Consider the following 23223-nt stretch of genomic DNA (forward strand, 5'->3'; position numbering starts at 1 on the left):
CTTCAGAGGTCCCTTCCAACCCCTATGGTTCTGTGGTTATCCAGCATGCAACTCCCAGTTAGGGCCAGGAACACTTCACTGGACCAAAATCAGGGCACTTCTACACCCCAGGGTTGTAAATGTCTGGTTAATAGCACAGGGTAGAGGTTGGAAGGGACCTCTGGAGATCATTGACTCCAATCCCCCTGCCTGCTGGCTCCACCTAGGGCAGGTCACACAGGAATATGTCCAGGTGGGACTAGAATCTCTGCAGAGAAGGAGACTCCACAACCTCTCTGGGCAGCCTGCTGCAGGGCTGCAGCACCCTCACACCAAAGAAGTTTTTCCTCCTGTTGAGGTGGAACTTCTTGAGTTCCCGCTTGGACCTGTTGTTCCTTGTCCTGTTACTGGGCAACCCCCGAGAAAGGATCTGGCACCTTCACCCCCACCCCTCAGATGCTTAGAGATCCCCTCCCAGCCTTCTCTTCTCCAGACTAAACAGCCCCAGGGCTCTCAGTCTTTCCTCACAGGAGGGATGTCCACATCACAGTGTCAGGAACTGGAAGTGACCTCCAAAGCTCATCCAACTCAACCTCCCTGCCAGAGCAGGAGCATCCAGAGCAGATCACACAGGAACACATCCAGGTGAGTTTTGAATCTCTCCAGAGAGGGAGACTCCACAGCCCTCCTGGGCAGCCTGTGCCAGGGCTCTGTCACCCTCACAGGGGGAAAAATTCCTCCTCATGTCCCTTAACCATCCTGGTAGGGTAGGAAAAGCTGCTGTGCCTGCTGTGTGCTGATGCCACCCCTTGTGAGCCAGCAGCCTCCCTTGTCCCCTGCCACCACCTTACCTGCTGAAACAGTGAGGTTCAGGTAGGCAAACAGGTCTCTGTTGGTGCTGCCAATGCCACATCTGTAGATCCCTGCGTCACTCTGTGCCAGCTTTGCCATGGTCACCATGAAGGTCCCATTCTGGGGGATGTCCTGCAGGGACACTCGGCCCTGGTGGTCTTTGGAGGTGTAGCCAGTGGTGGAAATGATGGTGGAGCAAACTCCACCTCTGCCTACCTTACACCAGTACTTTCTGTCGTGCCTGTTGGCTGGGGTGGTAGAGTAGAAGCACTGGTGGGTGACAGACCCTCCAACCTCACCTGCCAAAGAGCTGGGCCCATACAAGGTGCTGGAAACTGGTCCTTTTGGGGGAGGAAGGAAGAAACAGACACTGCTGGTTACTCAGAGACAAGCACCTGGGAAGCACCTGCACAGCTCCTTTGAGTCAGGGATGTGATTAGGAGTGGCACTTAGAGAATCAAGCAGGTTAGAAGAGAGCTCCAAGCTCATCCAGCCCAATCTGGCACCCAGCCCTGGCCAATCAACCAGACCATGGCACTAAGTGCCCCATCCACTTGTGGGACATCTGCCTGAGGAAATTCAGAGTTGGCTTTGGATAGGATGTGTCCCCTTCCTTGAGTGCCACATTCTCCACCTGAGGGTAGCTGGTGCTGCAGAGCCACTGCCCTGTGCCACAGCACAGCAGGGAGCCCTTTGGCACCTCAAATCAATCCTGGCAGCCCTGTTCAGGACAGCAGTTAACAAACAGGGCACAGCCATTTCCCTGTGCCACAGCACAGGCAGGGAGCCCTTTGACACCTCAAATCAACCCTGACAGCCCTGTCTAGAGCAGTAGTCAACAAACAGGGCACAGCTACAGCACAGATAAGGAGCCCCTTGGCAACACAAATCAACCCTGGCAGCCCTGTCCAGGGCAGCAATTTGCAACCAACATCTAAGAGCAGCCTTTGGCATTTGCAAGCTCTGCATCTGCTGACCACTTTCTTCCCCCTGCAGATTGCTCCAGCAGAAGTGTGTCTGCAGCACCAAGCAGTGGGGAGAGAGAGAGAGTCACAGAATGGTAGGTGTTGAAGGGACCTCTGGACATCACCAGCTCCTTCCCAGCTTGCCCATGCCCTTGCCAGCTCTCTGCAGACTTGGAGTGGGCAGGGAGCTTTGATCAGTTCCATTTTTCAGCTGGTGGGGCCCAGTGTCCCCAGTGAGGATTTAAGGTTGAGGCAGTGGTCCCAGTGGGATCTTTGCCTGCTCTCAGCAGCACTAAGAGGCTGCAGAGTTGGTTTCTTGGTGACTCACCTTGCAGCAAAGCTGCTAAGAGAAGGAGGAGCACCATGGCCAGCCTGAAGTCAGCAACTCCACAGGTCTCACCTTGGACACTGAGCTTTGCTGGTCTCTATGAAACAGAAGAGAAGGGTTGTGGTTGGGATAGAATCATAGAATCAGGCAGGTTGGAAGAGAGCTCCAAGCTCAGCCAGCCCAACCTAGCACCCAGCCCTGCCCAACCAACCACACCATGGCACTAAGTGTCCCAGCCAGGCTTGGCTTCAACACCTCCAGGGATGATGACTCCACCACCTCCCTGGGCAGTGACAGTCACTCTCCCTGGCAAGAACTTCTCCTAACATCCAGCCTGCCACCCAGACTGCTCTGATGTGCTCAGCACCACATCTCTATAGCTTTGAAACACCTCCAGGGATGGAGATTCAACCACCTGCCTGGGCAGCCTGCTCCAGTGTTTGAGAACCCTTTCAAGGGAAGAAGTTTCTTCTGATGTCCATTTAGAATCATAGAATCAACCAGGTTGGAAGAGACCTCCAAGATCATCCAGTCCAACCTATCCCCCAGTCCTATCCAGTCAACCAGACCATGGCACCAAGTGCCTCATCCAGTCTCTTCCTGAAGACCTCCAGGGATGGTAACTCCACCACCTCCTTGGGAGGTTCCAACCTGAACCTTCTCTGGTGCAACTTGAGGCCATTTCCTCTCACTCTGCCACTTGTTCCTTGGGGAAGAGACTGACTCCCACCTGGCTCTGACTGCTTTTCAGGTAGGAATCCTTTCCCTGTGCCAGTTAAACCTTGGCAGTTGATCCCTGTAAGGCTTTATCCTGAAGGGTCTCCTACTGAAGCTCTTTGTCTGAGGTTGGGCTCACCCCCACTGCCCTCCAGAGCTGGGGGAAATCACATGGTTTATTGGAATGCTTGGTGGCTATTTGGAATGACTTCAAGGTAAGCAGGAAATCTGAACAAGGAAGTGACAGAGGCTTGATGCCTTAGGGAGCCTTTGTCACACAACCCCAGCGTGGTGGGGGTTGGAAAGGACCTCTGAAGGTCATGAAATCCTAGAATGGTCTGGTTTAGAAGGGATTGGCAAGAGCAGCCAATTCCAACCCCCCTGCCATGGGCAGGGACACTTCCCACTAGCCCAGGTTGCTCAAAGCCTCTTCCAGCCTGGCCCTGAATGCCTCCAGGGAGGAGGCACCCCCTGGGTGACCTGTTCCAGTGTCTCCCCACCCTCACTGGAAAGAATTTCCTTGCTGGTCTGCAGTCTCAATCTCTCCTCTTCCAGCTCAAAGCCATTGCTCTTCATTCTATCACTCCAAGCCCTTGTCAAAAGCCCCTCCCCAGCTCTCCTGTAGCCCCCTTCAGGTATTGGCATCATTTAGGTCATCTAGTTCACACTTCCCCCCCCCCAACTAGAGTCACCTATATTGTCTATTCCTGCTTGCCAGGGTGCAGGTCTGAGTCCTGCCAGGAGCATTGTGAGCTGGATGCTCACAGGAGCCCACTTCTTGCCCACCCTCCTGCAGAGGAGTGGGAGATGGGCTCAGGCTTGCACCCACCCCTTGCTGTGCCTTCTATGTCCTGTGAGGGGGAGGACAATATGCATCTGCCCCAGCTCTGAAATGCCAACTCAGCACCCATCCAGGTCTTCTCTGGTCAGAAATGTGGGGTGGGACAGCAGAAATGATCTGTTCCTGTTTCAGTGCTGTGGTGGTGCAGCTGGCACAGCATCCTCTGCAGAAAGGTTCCTCTCCTTTTTTAACCCATGTACAACAGCAGAGAAGTGTTGAGGTTGGAAGAGACCTTTGAGATCATCCAGTCCAAATGCTCACCTAAAGTTCACAACTCACAACTGCTGCTGAGCCACCATGTCCCTCAGCACCACACCCAGAGGTCTTTCAAACATCTCCTCTGCAGATAGAGTCCAACCCCCCTGCCTTGGCAGGGACACCCAGAGAAGGTCACACAGGAAACATCCAGGTGGGTTTGAATATGTCCAGAGGAGACTCCACAACTTCTCTGGGCAACCTGCTCCAAGGCTCCATCCCCCTTAAATTCAAGAAGTTCCTCCTCATGTTTAGATGGAAGTTCCTATCATAGAACCAAGCAGGTAGGAAGAGAGCTCCAAGCTCAGCCAGCCCAACCTAGCACCCAGCCCTGCCCAACCAACCAGACCATGGCACTAAGTGCCCCAGCCAGGCTTGGCTGCAACACCTCCAGCCACAGCCACTCCACTACCTCCCTGGGCAGCCCATTCCAGTGCCAATCACTCTCTCTGACAACAACTTCCTAACAACATCCAGCCTAGACCTGCCCTGGCACAGCTTGAGGCTGTGTCCCCTTCTTCTGTCCCTGGCTGCCTGGCAGCAGAGCCCAACCCCACCTGGCTACAGCCTCCCTGCAGGCAGCTGCAGGCAGCAATGAGCTCTGCCCTGAGCCTCCTCTGCTGCAGGCTGCACCCCCCCAGCTCCCTCAGCCTCTCCTCACAGGGCTGTGCTCCAGGCCCCTCCCCAGCCTTGCTGCCCTTCTCCAAACACCTTCCAGCACCTCAACAGCTCTCTGCAATTCAGGAGCTCAGCACTGGACACAGCACTCCAGGTGTGTTCAAGTTTGTGCTTGTTAGCCCTCGTCCTGTCCCTGGGCACCACTGAACAAAGCCTGGCCTCATCCTCCTGCCAACCACCCTGTAAGTATTGATCAGCACTGATCAGACTCTTCCTCAGTCTTCTCTCCTCCAGCCTAACCAGCCCAAATTTTCTCAGCCTTTCCTCACCACAGAGATGTTGCAGTCCCCTCAGCATCTTTGTAGCCCCTTGCTGTCCAGTAACTCCCTGTCCTTGAACTGGAGACCCCAAAACCTGACCCAGTCCTCCAGTTGTGGCTTCCCCAGGACAGAGTAGAGAGGAAAGGGAACCTCCAACCTGGTGGCCACACTCTTATTGATACACCCCAGGATGCCATTGGCCTTTATAGTCCCAGGAGTAATTTGAGGCCAAAGTGAGGGTCACTTACCTCAGGTTGTGATGCTTCTCTTGCTGGGAATTTTCTCCTGCTTCCAGGTGGGATTTGGCTTATTAAACTGAGTTGGGCTTTTGTTTGCAGCTTGCAGTTCAGTTGGTCTTTGCTCAGCTCTCCATGCTTAATGCTTTCTGAGTATATGGGTGGCCAGAGTGGAGAAGTGGAGGCACTAAAAATGTTCTGAAGTCAGAGCAAATTGGAGGTGGTCAAAACCCTGCCAGGAACAGCAGAGGAGCCACCAAGGTACTGAGCATGGAACCCCCAAATTGAGCATTTTTAGCCACTCAGTGATGTGAGTGACATCATGGAAAGGGGAAGAAGAAAAGGTGAAGAGGCCAGGAGCAGAAATTGCAGGAGGCTGAGAGGAATTCCCCTGCCCTACAGCCAAGCAGCAGAGCTGGGCACAAAGTGACTGTTTTGGGAGGTGAGCAGTAAAATGCTCTCTGCTGTGAGCCACTTCCAGGCAGAACTGCACATCAAGGGAGAACTTTGGCTCTGTTCCCTCAAACTTTTGTGGTCTGAGGGTAGCTCACACCTCTCTTTGGTCCCCTCCCCATATGCTGCATGGATTCATAGGCTCACAGAATGGGTTGGGTTGGAAGGGACCTTCAAGCTCATCCATGCCATGGGCAGAGACACCTCCCATTAACCCAGGTTGCTCCAAGGCCTCATCCAACCTGGCTTTGAACACCTTCAGGGAGGGGACATCCTCTGGGCAACCTGTGCCAGTGTCTCCTCACCCTCACTGCAAGGAAGACACAAGAAGATGGCTTCTGCTTCCAATTGTGTTGTAAAAGGATGAAGCAGGTGGTGATGCCAGACTGGTCCAAGTGCTGCTTGCCCAACAAATGCAGCTTCTAGTCCCATGGCAGAGCAGTAGCAGTTGTGTTAGTGTGAAGGACTTTGGTTTGAGTTTTCCTTCCCCCCTCCAAAAAAAGGATTGATTGGACAAAAACTGCTTCTGACACTGGCCTGGGCTGGTCCCAACCTTCTGCATATCCCCAGGGGTTGCAGGCTCACAGTCACCATGTGAGAAGTGGCTTTTGGTTTAGAGTGCTCATAGGAGAGGTGACAGAAATGACTTAGTTCTGACCTTAGGGTGTGATGGTCCAAAGGTCCTGCTTGTGCCCTCCTTGTGTGCAGGCAGACTTCCAAGGGAGGTTATGTTTGTGTAAGCCAACCACTGAAGCACTTTGGAATCTCTTTGGATGCAGATAACCCTCTGTAGAGCAGTTCTGTTTGCTTTTAGCATCAAACCATCACTTATATGGCAGCAATTGTTGCTGATTTGCATCGGATCTGTGCAATAAACTACCCAATATTGATCAGGCTTCAGCAGAATTAATCCCTCTGAGCACATTTATTGCCAGTAGCAAAGCAGTAGAATTGCTCTTGTATTAGCATTAGAAATGATGGTGGGGAAGCCCCTGGGACTGCTCAGTGCCACTTCTCTGTGCTGCAGGTGTGGCTAGAAATGGTCAGTCTGGAACCCCTGACAAACCTTCCTCTGGGAGGTGTTGAAGGAGAAGCTGATGGGAAGGAGGAAGCTGATGGCGTGGAGGAAGCTGATGGGGCAGGGTGCAGCTCCTTCCCTCAGCACTCGGAGGTGCAGAGTTGCAGGCAAGGTCCCAAAGGAGAACCAGACCTGGTGCCACTTCTGCAAGGCACAGTTGGCTTTACCCCCTCCTCTGCTCTTCCCCCCCCCCCCCCCCCCCCCCCCCCGGCCCAGCTCTTGCCCCATCTCCTCTGCTCTCCCCCTGCCTCTCTCCCCTCCCCAGCTCTTTCCCCTCTCAGCTTCCCCCCCCCCATCTCTTTCCTCTCCCCATCTCTTTCCTCTCCCCATCTCTTTCCTCTCCCCATCTCTTTCCTCTCCCCATCTCTTTCCTCTCCCCATCTCTTTCCTCTCCCCATCTCTTTCCTCTCCCCATCTCTTTCCTCTCCCCATCTCTTTCCTCTCCCCATCTCTTTCCTCTCCCCATCTCTTTCCTCTCCCCATCTCTTTCCTCTCCCCATCTCTTTCCTCTCCCCAGCTCTTTCCTCTCCCCAGCTCTTTCCTCTCCCCAGCTCTTTCCTCTCCCCAGCTCTTTCATCTCCTCAGCTCTTACCAACCCCCCTGCCTCTTTCCCTCCCAGCTCTTCCCCCCTCCACTCTTCTCCCCCTCCAGCACTTTCCCCTCCCTTGCTCTCTCCCTCTTCTCTCCTCGTCCCTTCCCTTCTCTGCTCTTCCCCTGCCCTCTCTGCTCTCCTCCCCCCCCCCCCCCCGCCGCCCCCCAGATCTTCTCCTGACCTCGGCAGTGGGACAGCTGCAGCCCCCTCCCATAGGCAAGCACTGCCAGATGTGCCTTGCCCCTGCGTGCAGTTCTGAGCTGGAGCCGTGCTCGGAGGGGCAAGACCATCCCTGGGCATTATCCATTCTCTGCCTTGTGGTTGGGGGCGGGGGGGGGGGGGGGTGTGTGTGTGGAATGTCTGACCCCACTGAATTCGAGGTGAGCAACCTCCTCATGCTCCCAGTAGCACCTCCTGTGCAGCTCCGGGCTCCCAGGGTGGTAGTGGCTCCTCAGCATCACCCTTGCAGCCTTTCTACCCCCTCAGCATCACCCTCCCCATCCTTCTTCCCAGAGTGATTGGCACTGGAATGGGCTGCCCAGGGAGGTGGTGGAGTGGCTGTGGCTGGAGGTGTTGCAGCCAAGCCTGGCTGGGGCACTTAGTGCCATGGTCTGGTTGGTTGGGCAGGGCTGGGTGCTAGGTTGGGCTGGCTGAGCTTGGAGCTCTCTTCCAACCTGCTTGATTCCATGACTCTTCCCCTTCCCGTGCCCAGCGTCCCCGCTGCCAGCTCTCTGTCCCCAGAGCCGCACTGCCACCCCGTGTCGATGTCGCAGCCTCTTGTCGGCAGCGCATCCTGGAGGTGGTGACTCTGATCTGCTGCTCTCTTGAAGGACCCACAGAGAGGAGGGTGCCGAAGGAAGGACGAAGGTTCTGAGAAGGGAATGGAGCCAGCGAGGAGCCCTCTGCCTATCCACAGGGAGCCGCAGGCATCTTCCCAGCTCCATCCACCACCTCTGCTCCTCACATCTGCCCCCAAACCCGACTCATAAAGCTGCTCTCCTCTTCAGAGATGCTGAGTTTGCCCCTGCAGCAGGTTGGACCTCCTGCCTTGTAGCTCAAGAGTGAAAGCAGCAGCCTGAGGTTTGCTTGTGCTGCATCCATGAGCAGGAGGACACTCAGCAGCCCCCAGGCCACAGCTGGAAAATTGCTCTGGAGCACGTCCAGAGAAGGGTAAGGAACCTGGTGAAGGGTGTGGAGAGCAGGGCTGGTGAGGAGCAGCTCAGCTGAGGGACCTGGGGTTGTTTAGTCTGGAGAAAAGGAGGCTTGAGGGGAGACCTCATTGCTCTCTACAGCTCCCTGAAAGGAGGTTGGAGCCAGGGAGGGTGCTGGGCTCTTCTCGGAGGTGACAAGGGCTAGGGCAGGAAGAAATGGTCTCAAGCTGCACCAGGAGTGGTTTAGGTTGGATGTTGGGAAGAATTTCTCTACTGAAAGAGTGGTCAGGCCACCCACACCAGGCAGGCTGTGCTTTAGCAGGGAACCTGCTGCCTCAGCAGGCAGAGATCAAAGGCAGCCACTGCTGGGGGATGAGCTCTGAGAGGAGCCAGTCAGGCCAGGCACAGCCCGAGATGATCTGAAGAGCAGTGAGGTGGCAAAATATCTTGGGTGGAGGCAGATTGTCTTTGGCAGAGCTGAATCTAAGGGGGATCATCAGGTCCAACCATCAACCCAAACCACCACGGCCACTAAACCATGTCCTCAAGTGCCATGGACAGGGGTTCTTGAACCCCTCCAGGGATGAGGACTTCACCAGCTCTCTGGGCAGCAGAGAGGGATCCAATGCTCCTCTAAATAGGGGTAACTTATTCCTCTTTCAGACCAGGGCAGTTGGTGTTGGAGAGGGTCCATCACTCCATCTGCACATGAGCAGGGAGAGGTCAGAGCCTCAGCTACCAGTCATGGCCCAGACTCTGCTGGGATCTGGTTTAAACCCCCTCAGGTATCCCCCAGTGCTCTCCCACAGTGACTCCAGCAGGATTTTGGGTCTCACAGCCTGGGTTTGTTCTCCAGCTGCAGACATGTTGGGCCAGCAGCAGCCAAGCCACCCCCCTGACCTGCTGTGGGACACCAGCCCCAAGGTGCCTGCTGATGCCTGCAACAGAGCTGCTTCACGGTGACAAAGTCTGCTGTTCAGAACGGCTGCTGAGGCTGCTTCCCTGCTCCCTCCTGCAAACAGAAAGAGGAAGACCTGGGGCTGCCCCTGGGACCTGGCATCCAACCAGCCTGATGTGCAGGCAGGCAGCAGGAGAGGTTCCCACCCAGCGCTGAGCTCCCCAGGCTGTGGACCTTCAAGTGCAAATGCTTGAGTTTAAAGGCAGCAGAAGCCCAGGATAAACGACAGGGGAGAGGAAGATGAAAGGTGAGGCTCTGAGTGCAGGGGTCAGCTCTTGCAGTGGCTTAATGATGTGTCTGCATCCCTATGTTCCTCTCCTCCAACCACCCCTTTTTACCCACTGCTGATTCCAGCACCATGCTGCTGCCTGCTCTGTCTCACTGCACATCCCTTGCATGGCTGCAGCAGTGCAGGAGGAGGAGCTGGGCTCGGGCTGGGGAAGTTCATAACTTCCCAGTCTCCTTTTCCCTGCTGGATCCAAGGTACCTGTGGAGTCTGCTGAGCTGTTGGTCCCATGTGGCTGCTTCTAGTTTCCTCCTTGGTGTTCAGCTTTGTGTTACTGCTGGCCAGCCCCAGCCTAAATTAGTTAATTGCTTAACTCCAAACAAGCTGCTTTCATGAAGTGTAGCTAATCAGGCATCATTTTCTGGCATTCCTGGGATTCTTCCTGTGGGCAGCAGGATCCCCTCCCCTTGTGCACACCTTGGTTACGTGGGGGGTTGTGAAAACTCAGAGTATCAAGGTGGGAAAAGCCCTCTTAAGTCCAACCAACAACCCAACGCCTTCATGACCACTAAACCATGTCCTCAAATGCCTTGGCCACAGGTTGCTTGAACCCCTCCAGGGATGGGGACTCCACCACCTCCCTGGGCAGCCTCTTCCAATCCCTGACCACTCTTGCAGCTAAGATGATTTTTTTTTTCCTCATATCCAGCCTGAACCTCTCCTGGTGCAGCCTGAGGCTATTTCTTCTCATTATGTCACCTGATGTGATGCAGCTTTTGCAGCAGGATGCCCTCTCCTCCTTTCTTGCAAACCCAAAGCTCTGCTGCTGCTTGTTGGGAGAGGAACAAGAAGCTCAGGCCTGGGTTTGGTGAGTATGAACCTATTCAGTATTCCCAGCACTGCCCTGAGAAGCTGATTGTGCTGCAAGGTCAGCGATGAGAGCTGTTGAGTGTGACTTAATGCTGCAAGCAGTTAATTAACAGCAGTAAATTGTTTAATGCAATTAACTCCCTGGGTCAGCTCCTCTTGCTAAAGAAAGCTCTGAAATTAAATTGCCTGTTAGGAGCAAGGGCAGAGGCTCTCTGGATGCCAAACACTGAAGGAGCAAGGGCAGAGGCTCTCTGGATGTGCAGCACTGAAGGAGCAAGGGCAGAGGCTCTCTGGATGTCCAGCACTGAAAGGGCAAGGGCAGAGGCTCTCTGGATGCCAAACACTGAAGGGGCAAGGGCAGAGGCTCTCTGGATGTCCAGCACTGAAAGGGCAAGGGCAGAGGCTCTCTGGATGCCAAACACTGAAGGGGCAAGGGCAGAGGCTCTCTGGATGTCCAACACTGAAGGAGCAAGGGCAGAGGCTCTCTGGATGCCAAACACTGAAGGAGCAAGGGCAGAGGCTCTCTGGATGTCAAACACTGAAGGGGCAAGGGCAGAGGCTCTCTGGGTGTGCAGCACTGAAAGGGCAAGGGCAGAGGCTCTCTGGATGTCCAGCACTGAAGGAGCAAGGGCAGAGGCTCTCTGGATGTCCAGCACTGAAAGGGCAAGGGCAGAGGCTCTCTGGATGTCCAGCACTGAAGGAGCAAGGGCAGAGGCTCTCTGGATGCCAAACACTGAAGGAGCAAGGGCAGAGGCTCTCTGGATGCCAAACACTGAAGGAGCAAGGGCAGAGGCTCTCTGGATGTCAAACACTGAAGGGGCAAGGGCAGAGGCTCTCTGGATGTCCAGCACTGAAGGAGCAAGGGCAGAGGCTCTCTGGATGTCAAACACTGAAGGGGCAAGGGCAGAGGCTCTCTGGATGTCCAGCACTGAAAGCCAGAACTGCAGGAACAGTTTATTTATCTCTATGTTTATTTGGTGAAAGGAATAAAAGGATCCTTTCAAGCTAAGCTGTCAGTGCAGCTTCCCAGCTAACTTGCTGCTGTGGGAGGTGTCCCACAGCCCCAGGAGATGGTGCAGGGTGGAAGGAATTGACTGGAGCAGTGGCAGGTCCCATCTCAGCCATCCCAGTTTGGCAGCGCAGTGGAAGGCTTTTGCATCTGTGTGGTTGGTTGGATTGGAAAAGACCTTTAAGATCACAGAATGGCTCAGGTTGGAAGGGACCTCAGAGATCATCTGCTCCAACCTCCCCACTGAGGGCAGGGACACCTCTCAACTGGACTCAGCTGCTCAAGGTCTCATCCAACCTGGCTTTGAATACCCCTAGGGAGGAGGCAGCCACAACCTCCCAGGGTAACCTGTTCCAGAGCCTCACCACCCTCCATGGAAGAACTTCTTCCTCAGCTCCAGTCTGACCCTGCTCTGTCTCAGCTTCAAACCTCTCATCCTGTCTCTAGACACCCATAGGAAAAGTCCCTCTGCAGCCTTCCTGTAGGATCCCTTCAGCTACTGCAAAGCAGCTCTAAGGTCTCCCTGGAGCCTTCTCTTCTCCAGGCTGAACAGTCCCAGCTTCCCTCAGCTTATCCTCAAGTCCAATCATTCTCTTAACTCCACCAAGGCTGGGACCAAACCATGTCCCTCAGCACCACACCTAAATGGCTTCTAGACACCTCTAGGGACAGGGATTCAACCACCTCATCCAGTGTTTGTCTAATTCTCCAGGGGTACCTGCCCCCATGACCCCAATCCTACTGGATTTTACCTCATCCCACCTTGTGTGGACCCTGGGTGGCAGGAAGCCCAAGCCTCTGGTTCAAACCTCATCATTTAGATGCCCCCACAGCAGGGGGGCTGGAGCTGGATGATCTTTAAAGTCCCTTCCAAGCCAAACCCTTCTGTCATTTGCAATGTTTGGCTGCTGTCTGAGCCACACTGGGTTGCAGTCAAGACGTGCTGAAGATTCAGATTCATTAATTAGCTCTACCAGAGCTTTGACTCCAACCCAGATCTGTCCTCACCAGCATTTTCTGCTCACAGACAAGTTGATTAGAGACAGACCCAAACCACCTTTGCCAGGGAAGGTGCAGCACAAACCTTGGCAGCATCACCTGAGGCTAAAAAGCTGCAGGAAGACTTTGAGAGGGAATGAAATGATGACTCCAACCCCCACCTCTCTTGTTTCGGGCAGCACTTCTGCTTCTGCCACCAGCACTTGGTTTGTGGATGCTGAACTGTCCCACCAGGGTGACCGTGGATGGTTGTGCACCTTCCAAGTGGAATATCCAAGTTGTTGGGGCTGGGTGAGAGAGCAGTCTTGGTGAGGAGGCAGTGGGATGTCTGTGCAGCCACCCAGGCCTTGCATGGCTCCTGGACCCACATCCATGCGTGAGAGAGCATTGCTGAGCCCCCTGGGCTGAGAGTTTGTGGCAGTGGTGGCTCTTTAGGAGGCGTTTGCAGAGTGCTGAGGCCTCAGAAGCATTGATGAAATTAACAAAACCAAACCATCAAACAGTAAAGGAGCAGCAGAGTCCTGCAGTCCTCCCCGGAGAGGCTTCACCCGCAAGGAGAACCCTTTTAAAGTAAGCCCAAGCCCCAAGCCCGCAGCTTCCCTCTTGAGATGAACCCCCAGATGCATGAAGGACCTCGCAGGAGAACGTCCCCCAGCCGCCAGCTGAGTGCCGAACAGCTCCTCCCCGCTCGCTGCCTGCAGAGTACCTGCTCCCGGTGGTACCCAGCCTGCTCCGAGCTCCGACTGCCTCTCGGAGATGCCTTCCCGAGGCGCTGGGGCGGGAGGTGGCTGCAGAAGCCGCCGAGGGCTGCGCTGTCCAGGGGCGGCCAGCGAAGGCGGTGGGGTAGGAGCAGGTCCTTTGGCAGCAGCCCCCTCCCCGGCCTCCCGAGCTACTCCTTCAGCAGACCGAGCTTCTTCAGCGCCTCTCGCCGGTTCTCGTCGGTCGAGCCCTTGGGGGAGATCTTGACGCTGACGCAGGAGCGAGGCGGCCTGGGGAAGCTCTGCAGAGGATGGGATCGCCGCTTGCTGCTCTTCTCCTGCTCCGCCTGCTCCTTCAGAGCCGCGAAGTCCTTCCCCGCTCCCAGCGACACCGGCCGGGGCCGGCTGCTGCGGAGGAAGCTGGGGGCGAGCCGCTCGATGAAGGACATCTTGCCCAAGGAGCTGCTGGTCTTGGCGTTCTGCTCCTTGGTGCTGGCCATGTAGCTGCTCAGCCCCACGCCGGAGCGCTCCAGGGTGTTGGATTTGAAGGTCATCTGTCGGACGCCTGGCACCGACCTCTCTGCTGCCCCACAGCCTGCCTCTGGCTCCCCAGCGCTGGGGAAGGGCATCTCCCTGGGATGGGGATGGGTGGGGGGCTGGGGGTTAGGCTGGAGGTGGCTGCTGGGCTCCCTCCCGTCCTGTGACAGCCCAAGCTTCTGCAGTGCCTCCCGATGGGCTTTCTCCCTGTCCTTGGGGTCCAGGTGCCCCGAGTTCAGCTTGTCAGCAGCAGCAGCATCAGCAGCAGGGCTGGGCTGAGAGGTGGCCGCGGGTGGAGGAGCTGCTTTGGTCCTCTGGCTGGGCTCTGCAGCCAGCGGCACTGAGCTGGGTCTGCTGGTCTTCAGGACGATGTTAGGTGGCAGTTTGCGTGGCTTGGGGGCAGTTGGAGGCCCACGCTTGGCATCGTGGTCCTGAGGAGCTGCTTCTGATGTGGCTTTCTCTGCCTGGCCCCAGGCAGTCCAGCTCTTGGTCTCTGTGGCTGTTTCCCTCTTGGCACCCGAGCGACTGGTCCGGGACCACTCGTGGCTCACCAGCTCATCCTGGAAGGGAGCTGGGGGTTGGATAATCAAAGTCCCCAGGGACTTCAGCTGGCTCCTTGTGTTGGCTTGGTCGAGCCTGTCCTCCTTGGCCACCTGGGAAGCTTTCTCCCCTGGCACTGCCTCCTCCTCCACCGTGTGCACAGTCGCTTGGCTGTCAGAAGCTCCGTTTGCTACAGCGATGCTCCTTGGAAGGCTGCGGTGAGCTGGGCTTGGAGCTGCTGCTGCAGCTGGGCTGGAGGAGGCAGAGATGTTCTTACTGCTTCTCTGATCAGCTGCGTGTTTGTGACCTACAGGGGGAAGAGGGGCCCCGTTTTCCAAATCTAGGCAAAAAGAGAGAGAGGAGAAGCCATGGATTGCTCTGCAGGTGGGCACAGGACACCTTCCTGTTTGCAAACCAAGAGTGGTTGGCATTGGAATGGGCTGCCTGGGGAGGTGGTGGAGTCACAATCCCTGGAGGGCTTTAAATGGAGTCTGGATGAGGCACTTAGTGCCATGGGTTAGTTAATTAGGTGTTAGGTTGGACTTGAGCTCCTGTCATCACAAGATCTTGTCAATAGTCCTTCCCCAGCCCCCCCTTCAGATCCTGCAAGGCCACTCCAAGGTCTCCTCCAAGCCTTTTCTCTTCTCCAGCCTGCAGAGCCCCAAGTCTCTCAGCCTGTCCTCAGAGCAGAGCTGCTGCAGCTCTCTGAGCATCTTGGTGGCCTCCTCTGGACTGGCTCCACCAGTTCCATGTCCTGCTTGTGCTGGGGGCTCCAGAACTGCATCCAGGACTGCAGGTGGGGTGTGAGGAGAGCAGAGCCAAGGGGCACAATCCCCTCCCTTGCCCTGTGCCCACCTTGCTCTTGCTGCAGCCCAGCACAGGGTTGCTGTCTGAGCTGCACTCACACTGCAGGCTCCTGTTGAGCTCTTCATCAATGCTGCCAAGCCAATGAATCCCCCCAGGAAAGTCCCTTTGCCACCAAGGGCTGGAGCACATCTTGCCAGCTTACCCTGGGCACTGGAATCTCTCTTACGCCACATCCCAGGCAGCTCGGAGGGCTCCACGTAGTCAGTCTCATCAGTGGAGACTCCACTGTCTGCTTCTGCATCCAGTGAGCCAATGGTTTCTTCTAGGAACATCAAACACTCTTTCTCTTCCACAGACAAGTAGTCATAGCTGTTATCACTCTGAAAGGCAGCACAGGAAGGAGACAGAGGGGTGTTATTCTTCTGCATGGTCTTGGCTGTTGAAAGAAAGTCCAGGACAGCTCCTGGCCATGAGACTTGGGCAGTGGCTCCTCAAAAACTGGTACTTAGAATCATAGACTTACAGAATCAGTCAGGGTTGGTAGGGACCACAGGGATCAGCCAGTTCCAACCCCCCTGCTACAGGCAGGGACACCCTACCCTAGAGCAGGCTGTCCACAGCCTCAGCCAGCCTGGCCTTAAACACCTCCAGGGATGAGGCTTCCACTTCCTCCCTGGGCAACCCATTCCAGGCTCTCACCACTCTCATAGTGAAGAACTTGTTCCTAACATCCAGTCTGAGTCTCCCCATTTCCAGCTTTGTTCCATTCCCCTCAATCCTGTCACTACCTGACAGCCCTGAAAGTCCCTCCCCAGCTTTCTTGTAGCCCTCTTAAGATCCTGGCAGGCCACAAGAAGGTCCCCTGGGAGCCTCCTCTGCTCCAGCCTGCACAGCCCCAACTCTTTCAGTCTGTGCTCACAGCAGAGCTGCTGCAGCCCTCTCAGCATCCTCCTGGCCCTGCTCTGGACACTCTCCAGTATCTCCACAGCCCTCTTGTCCCAGGGGCTCCAGAGCTGGATGCAGTACTCCAGGTGGGGCCTCACCAGTGTGCAGCAGAGGGGCAGGATCACTTCCCTTGCCCTGCTGCCCACACTGCTCTTGCTGCAGCCCAGGCTCTGCTTGGCTTTCTGGGCTGCAAGAGCACATTTCTGGCTCCTGTTGAGCTTCTTATGATTTGGGTTGGAAGGGACCTCGAAGATCATCCAGTTCCAACTCCCCTGCCATGGGCAGGAACACCTCCCACTTTTGGTTGTGTTTCCAAGTCTCGTGGGCTGTGGTTGCTGTGGAGGTGCCCATTTGCAGGGTGATGTGTGACAGAACATGGAGCACACATGGAATGTGCATCAGATCAACAAGCATGGAGGAGAAGCTGTCCCAAGGTGGAGTTGTTTTGCAGGAAGGCATCTAGCCAGATCTTATACCATGAGACAGTGCAACCAGTTTTCCACCCCTAAGAAACCTCAGAGGGTTTGGAAATGGAAAATCCATTCAGGATTGAGTGTGGCACTCAAACACATCAATTATGTTCCCAAGGCAGACAGGATGTAATTAGTCCATCAATCTTGGCATCAGTGTTGGGACACAAACAAGCTCTAATGGGCAGAGAGTGAAAAATGACAGCCCTGCACCCATGCTCCCAGCTCACCTCTGCCTTAACTAGGGAATCAATCTCCTGCCAGCCAGGAGGAGCATGGCTGTTGTCTACTCCAGATGTAGTCACCCTTGCTGGAGCCTGTCTGACCCCAGTTATCTAACTGGTCTCACCTCTCTCACTGAGGAACTGCCTGGGCTGCTCCTGCCCAGTGCCTTCACTATCTGCTTCTGCATCTTCAGGCAACTCAGCAGCCCCTGGGCTTTTGGTGTCGATTCCCAGAGAACTGCAGCAGCAGAAGTGTGACCAGCAGGGCCAGGGAGGGGATTCTCCCCCTCTGCTCTGCTCTGCTTTGCTGAGACCCCACCTGGAGTACTGCATCCAGCTCTGGAGCCCCTGGGACAAGAGGGCTGTGGAGATGCTGGAGAGTGTCCAGAGCAGGGCCAGGAGGATGCTCAGAGGCTGCAGCAGCTCTGCTGTGAGCACAGCCTGAAAGAATTGGGGCTGTGCAGGCTGGAGCAGAGGAGGCTCCCAGGTGACCTTCTTGTGGCCTGCCAGGATCTGAAGGGGGCTCCAGAAAAGCTGGGGAGGGACTTTTGAGGCTGTGAGGGAGTGGCAGGAGTGGGGGGAATGGAGCAAAGCTGGAGGTGGGGAGAGTCAGATCTGCCACCTGGGGCAGAGATGTGAAGTCCACCTATGGCTTTTCACCTCACTGTGCTGATCTCTCCCCTCTCCCACCCCAGCAGCTTTCAGACAGAGACAGAAGCTTTCATTAGATTCAGACTGGATGAGAAGAGGAAGTTGCTGAGCAGGAGAGTGGTGAGAGGCTGGAATGGGTTGCCCAGGGAGGTGGTTGAGGCCCCATGGCTGGAGGTGTTTGAGGCCAGGCTGGCTGAGGCTGTGTGCAGCCTGCTCTAGGGTAGGGTGTCCCTGGGCATGGCAGGGGGGTTGGAACTGGCTGCTCCTTGTGGTCCCTTCCAGCCCTGCCTCATTCTATGGCTCTAACTTGCAGGAGCAAAGGCTCCTGGTTGGTGCCACAAATGTGGCAGGATGGAAAGTCTGGGAGTGCTCTGGAGCAGAAACTCATAGAATAGCCTTAAAGATCAGCCAATTCCAACCCCCTGCCATGCCCAGGGACACCTCCCACTAGCTCAGGATGCTCCAAGCCCCTTGTGCTTGCACTGCATGGTGATGTCTGAAGGCCTCCAGGTGCTTCCACAGCACTGGTGAGAAGCAGATTCAAGCAGAGGTCTCCCCCAACTCCTCCCTCACCTGCCAAGAGGGTTGAGTGGAGCCCCTGCCCTGCCCAGCCCAGGTACCCCAGGGTTACTTACACGCTGTGAGTGGTTGGAAGCTGTGCTGACCATGCTGTCACAGCTGCCAGAGTTGCAGCCAGCCATCCCCAGCTCCTTCTTGGGCATATCACAGCCTGCCACGGGGTCCTGCGTGGGGGGCAATATCCCAGCTGAAGGAGAAGACAGAAGAGGTGTGAAGCTGAGAGACCCTTCCCCAGATGATGCTGGGTCAGGCACCCTGGGAAGCTGCTGGATGGATGCAAACTTGCTCCACCTTAGGCTGCTGTCTGCAGGCTTGCTGGAGTTTTTTAAAGCATCCTTGGAACTGAAGTCTGCTCTAGAAGAACTGGAAATAGCTCTCTGGGCTGCCCAGCCATGGCCAGCTCATGTTGGAGGTTATCTAAGCAGCTCAGAGGTTGGTTCCTCAGCAAAAGGGTTAAAGCTGTGAGCCAAGCTCAAGCCTCAGAGCTCAGCACCAATAACCTCGTCCCAGAAATGCGAGCCCCAGCCCAGCACCGAGTCACAGGACCTCTCCTCTCTGCCGCCCCCACCCCTGCCAGCTATGCAGCTCGAGTGCTCTCGAACTGCTGAACCCGAAATGCTGCTGTTTAGTCACAGCCTTGCTCTGCCAGGAGCTTCCTCCTGGCAACCAGCTTCCTCTGCCACCCTTCCTCGGGGGCCACAGAGGTTTCATGGCCATGGGGAGGTGCCCCTGTAGCTTTGGGGCACGCCTGGGTGTGCTTGGGCACACGCCTGGCAGAGCTGGAACAGAGCAGGGCAGTGCTGGGGGCTGTGCATGGGCTGCAGCGATTTGCTGTGTCTGCTGCCACCCCAGCATTGCCTTCTGCTCCTGGCAATGCACCCCGAGGTGCTCATCTGGATGCATCCTGCACCCCTAACGTCAGCAAAGAGCCTGAGGGGCCTCACTAAGGAGGAAAGGCTGAGAGCCTTGAGGCTGTTGAGCCTGGAGAAGAGCAGCCCCAGGGGGGATCTGATCAATGCATGTGAAGATCTAAAGGGTGCAGGGCATGAGGATGGAGCTGGGCTCTTCTCAGCGGTGCCCAGTGCAAGGACAATGTACAGTGGCCACAAATTGCAACCCAGGAGGTTCCACCTGAACAGGAGGAGAAAATCCTTTGCCCTGCAGCAGGCTGCCCAGAGAGGTCGTGGAGTCTCCTTCTCTGCAGGGATTCCATCCCCACCTGGCCATGGTGATCCTGGGCAACCTGCTGTGGGTGACCCCTGGTCTGGATGATCTCCAGAGGTGCCTTCCAACCCCACCATGCTGGGATTCTACAAACATGAGGGTGGTTGGGTGGCAAAGAACCTGCCACCAGGGACCAGGTACAGCCACAAAGTGTATGGCTGGGGAGAGCTCTCTGCTGCCTGCAGGGAGAGGCTGAGCAGCCTCCAAACTTAATTACTTCTGGATGCAAAGCATTAAGCTTCCAAAATTCACTGACACCACCAATTAGGTGTTTCCTCCCTGCTCAGCACCCATTCTGCAGCAGAGAGCTGGGCTGGGGAGAGCAGCAAAACAACCACCCCCTCCCACACCACACGGAGCCACACAAGAGGATTTGCTCCTCTGAAGACAGAGGAGCTCTTTGTGCTGTAACCTGCCCATGGCACAGCAATACACTGCTGCTGCTTTTTTTCCCCTCTTGTAGCAGGCTCAGGGAATTAGATCTGGTGATAAGTGAGCAGAACTGGCTGCTTGTTCAGAGGGTTAGAGCCTGAAAGAATTCCTTTGTCTTTGGAATATGGCACCAAACCCAAAACCATCAGATTTCCACACCCACAGCCTGCCAGATCCAATCCTTCCATGCAGGTGGACTTGAATGTTTTGGTCTCAGCTTTCCACTATTTGCTGCTGAAATGAGGTTGGAGTAAGAGGTGGCTTTGGAAGAGCAATAGCCTTGATTCTTTGTGTTTGGATAGCTTCAGAAGCATAGAATCAAGCAGGTTGGAAGAGAGCTCCAAGCTCAGCCAGCCCAACCTAGCACCCAGCCCTGCCCAACCAACCAGCCCATGGCACTAAGTGCCCCAGCCAGGCTTGGCTGCAACACCTCCAGCCACAGACACTCCACCACCTCCCTGGGTAGCCCATTCCAGTGCCAATCACTCTCTCTGACAACAACTTCCTCCTCACATCCAGCCTAGACCTGCCCTGGCACAGCTTGAGGCTGTGTCCCCTTCTTCTGGTGCTGCTTGCCTGGCAGCAGAGCCCAACCCCACCTGGCTACAGCCTCCCTGCAGGTAGTTGTTGATAGCACTTAGAAGCAGAGCTGTTGGGAAGCAGGGACAGGATCTGAGTTTGAGGGTTTTAGGCTTCTGCAAGCTGTGCAGTTTTATTGCAGCACCCAAATAGTTGCAGTCTGAATCTGTTTACAAGCAGCAAGTGGCTGCTGTGGACTGCTGCAATGCTCCTCACTGCCTCCCACTCTGCTGCATGCATCTGAGAGCAAAACCCTCCCGAGGGAGCATAAGTCTGGCTTGGCTCAAACTTGATGCCTGCAGCTGGTGTCTGATGTGTCAGGCAGACCCTGGGTGAGCAGAGCTGGTTTCTGGAGGAGGAAGAAATCATAGAATCATGGAGTGGGTTGGAAGGGACCTTGAAGATCCTCCAGTTCCACCCCCCTGCCCTGGACAGGGACACCTTCCACCAGCCCAGGTTGCTCAAGGTCCCACCCAAACTGGCTTTGAAGACCTCCTGGGAAGAGGCATCCACAACCTGCCTGGGCAACCTGTGCCAGTGTCTCCCCATCCTCACTGGAAAGAATTTCTTCCTCATCTGCAGTCTCTTCCAGCTCAAAGCCATTGTCCCTCATCCTGTCACTCCAAGTCCTTGTCAAAAGTCCCTCCCCAGCTCTCCTGTAGCCCCCTTTGGGTACTGGCAGGCTACTCTAAGGTCTCCCTGGAGCCTTCTCTTCTCCAGGCTGAACAGTCCCAACTCCCTCACCCTGTCCCCATCAGGGAGGTTCTCCAGTCCTCTGATCATCTTTGTGGCCTCCTCTGGACCCTCTCCAATAGTTCCCTGCCCTTCATGTGTTGGGGTCACCCAAAACCCCATTTACTATCGTTCAGACAGCAGAAAGAAAGCAGCTGCCAAGGCTTTGGCACTCTTCAAGCACCAGCTCAGGGGGAGGCAAAGTTCAGCCCAGACCTTGTCAGGCTCTGGAAAGGATCTGCACAGAAACAAGAAGTTCATTTTTCCTACCCACCAGTCCTCTGATGCTATTAAGGCCCTAACACACTCATCCAAACCAGGAAAGGGGTAAAAATGAGTGCTGAACACCCCCACCCTTGGGTTGCATGATTCAGGGAGATTCTACAGCTCCTTCCTTTTGCTGGGTGATAACCACAGCAGCTCGGCCAGGGTTGAGCAAGGAAATGAAGAGCTGCAGCACTTGAAAAGCTGTTGTGTGGGGTTTTAGTCACTGCTATTTGTCTTCCTCCCCCTCCTAAAAGTGCATTTAGCAGAAGGCAGTTTTCTCACAGCCTCACTGAATGGTAGGGGTTGAAAGGAGATCGAGTCCCATCCAGGCTAAAGCAGAGTCACCTAAATAAGCCACCCTGAGTTTTATCCCAAAGAACAGCCCAGTGGACACAGCTCTCCTGCCAGCTGCTCTAACTGTCCTTCACGAAGCTCACCAAGCCCTCAAACATCAAAGAGCTGCTGAGTAGCAATTAATACTAATTGCTTTATATCAAGAGGCTGCTTTCCTTTAAGCCAGGTCCTACCACCAGGGCTCTGTCCCCGCAGCACTGGTGAAGCACCTCAGCGTTTTCTGCTGGCTGAAGCAGAGCAGCCAAACCTCCTCTGCTTTACAGCTGCCCAGCCAAGGGTTTCAATCCTGACCAGCTCAAAACACAAAGCAAAGCATAAGGAGGTGATCTTTAAAGGTCGCTTTCAACAGCAGCTGTGAATCTACAGGCACCACCCCAGCAGCTCCTGCTCTGCAGCAGGAGGGATCCCACCTCGGGGTGAGAGGAGATGGTGGTGGTGGCAGATCTATCATTCCTCCTGTTCAAACAAGTCAAGCAAGTGCACTCAGCAGCTGCCTGGGCTGTTTGCTGCCCTCAGCACAGCTACAGCCCTGCACACGATCACAGAATGGTAGGGTTGGAAGGGACCTCTGGAGATCATCCAGTCCAACCCCCCCCCCCACCTCCCTGCCCTGCCAGAGCAGGATCACCTAGGGCAGGCCCCACAAAAGCACATCCAGGCAGGTTATGAAAGTCTCCAGAGAAGGAAACTTCTTCAGCTCTTTCCCTGCCAGCAGCTGCTGAGCTCTCCCCAGCTTTCCTCCCACCGCCTGGCCCCCGCTGCCACCTCCACCACGCTTCAACCGACCCCCCCCAAGCAAAGCACCTCCATAAGCCCACAGGTAACCCACAGCCCCAGGTGCCACCCGAGCAGAGCCCCTCAGCCCCAGCAGCAGAGCAGCAGCAGGCTCAGAGGTTCGTCCTTTCCCCCCCCCCCCCCGATTGTTTTTTTACCAGGCTGTCTGTCCTTCTGCGCTGCCCAGATCCTCGTCCTGGCCGTGCCTATCCCAGGACTTCTTTGCCTTCCTGGGCTAACCAAACAGAGCTGAGTTACACATTAACTCACCTCCCCCAGCAGAGATAAGGCTGCAGGGCTGGCTGGCAGATGGGCACTGCTCACAGCAGAGCCCCCAGCCCTTCGCCTGCAGCACCGGGGGCGAAGAAATTCATCTCGCCCCCATGCCAGGCACCTTTGCTCCAGGCTGGGGGGGGCACAGCACAGCCAAAGCCCTTAAAAACGCCTTCGTGTTCTGAGCCCAATCAGCCAGGTCCCTTCATGCCAGAGCAGCTTTGCTCCGAGGCAGCGCGGCGCAGGCAGAGGTGCGGGCAGAGGCGGGCACCGAGCGCTCTATGCCCGGGGAGGCTGCGGGTGGCTCTGCCCGGTACCACCCAGCTCACTCACTTCCCTGCTTGGCTGCTGGTGTTCTCTTGATGTCCTCAGCACGGGTTTCGCTGGAGACTCCTTAATCCAACATCCTGTTCTGCCACATAGCTGCTCGCTGACAGCCGCAGCAGCCCAGCGCGCAGCCCTGACCCAAGCACCTTCCTACACACTAATTAAACCCTTGGCTGGGTGTTTGCAGCCTGTGCTGCTGAAGGCATTCCCCCACGAGAGCTTTACCAGGCGGTTGGAGGGGTGAGGGCCCTCCACACAGGCTCTAAAGACAGGTAGGTGCTGGAGCAGGTAGATGCTTGCAGCTCACCGAAGCTTTCCCAGACACCACAAGTTTGCCACCTGCTGCTCTGTGCTGTGAGGAGA

The 23223-nt window shown here is 55.8% G+C and overlaps 1 protein-coding gene across 1 annotated transcript; it reads right to left on the minus strand.

Moving 5' to 3' along the window:
• Positions 1–11280: 11280 nt before the first annotated feature.
• C39H1orf116 (chromosome 39 C1orf116 homolog) lies at positions 11281–18050 on the minus strand. The gene is made up of 3 exons (XM_064173897.1): positions 17955–18050; positions 15232–15409; positions 11281–14562 (listed from the first exon to the last, which is right to left on the minus strand). The coding sequence occupies exons 1-3, from the start codon at positions 18039–18041 to the stop codon at positions 13337–13339; spliced, it is 1491 nt and encodes a 496-aa protein (XP_064029967.1). The 5' UTR covers positions 18042–18050; the 3' UTR covers positions 11281–13336.
• Positions 18051–23223: the final 5173 nt, after the last annotated feature.

This window comes from Pogoniulus pusillus, chromosome 39, assembly GCF_015220805.1.
Source record: "Pogoniulus pusillus isolate bPogPus1 chromosome 39, bPogPus1.pri, whole genome shotgun sequence".
NCBI lineage: Eukaryota > Metazoa > Chordata > Aves > Piciformes > Lybiidae > Pogoniulus > Pogoniulus pusillus.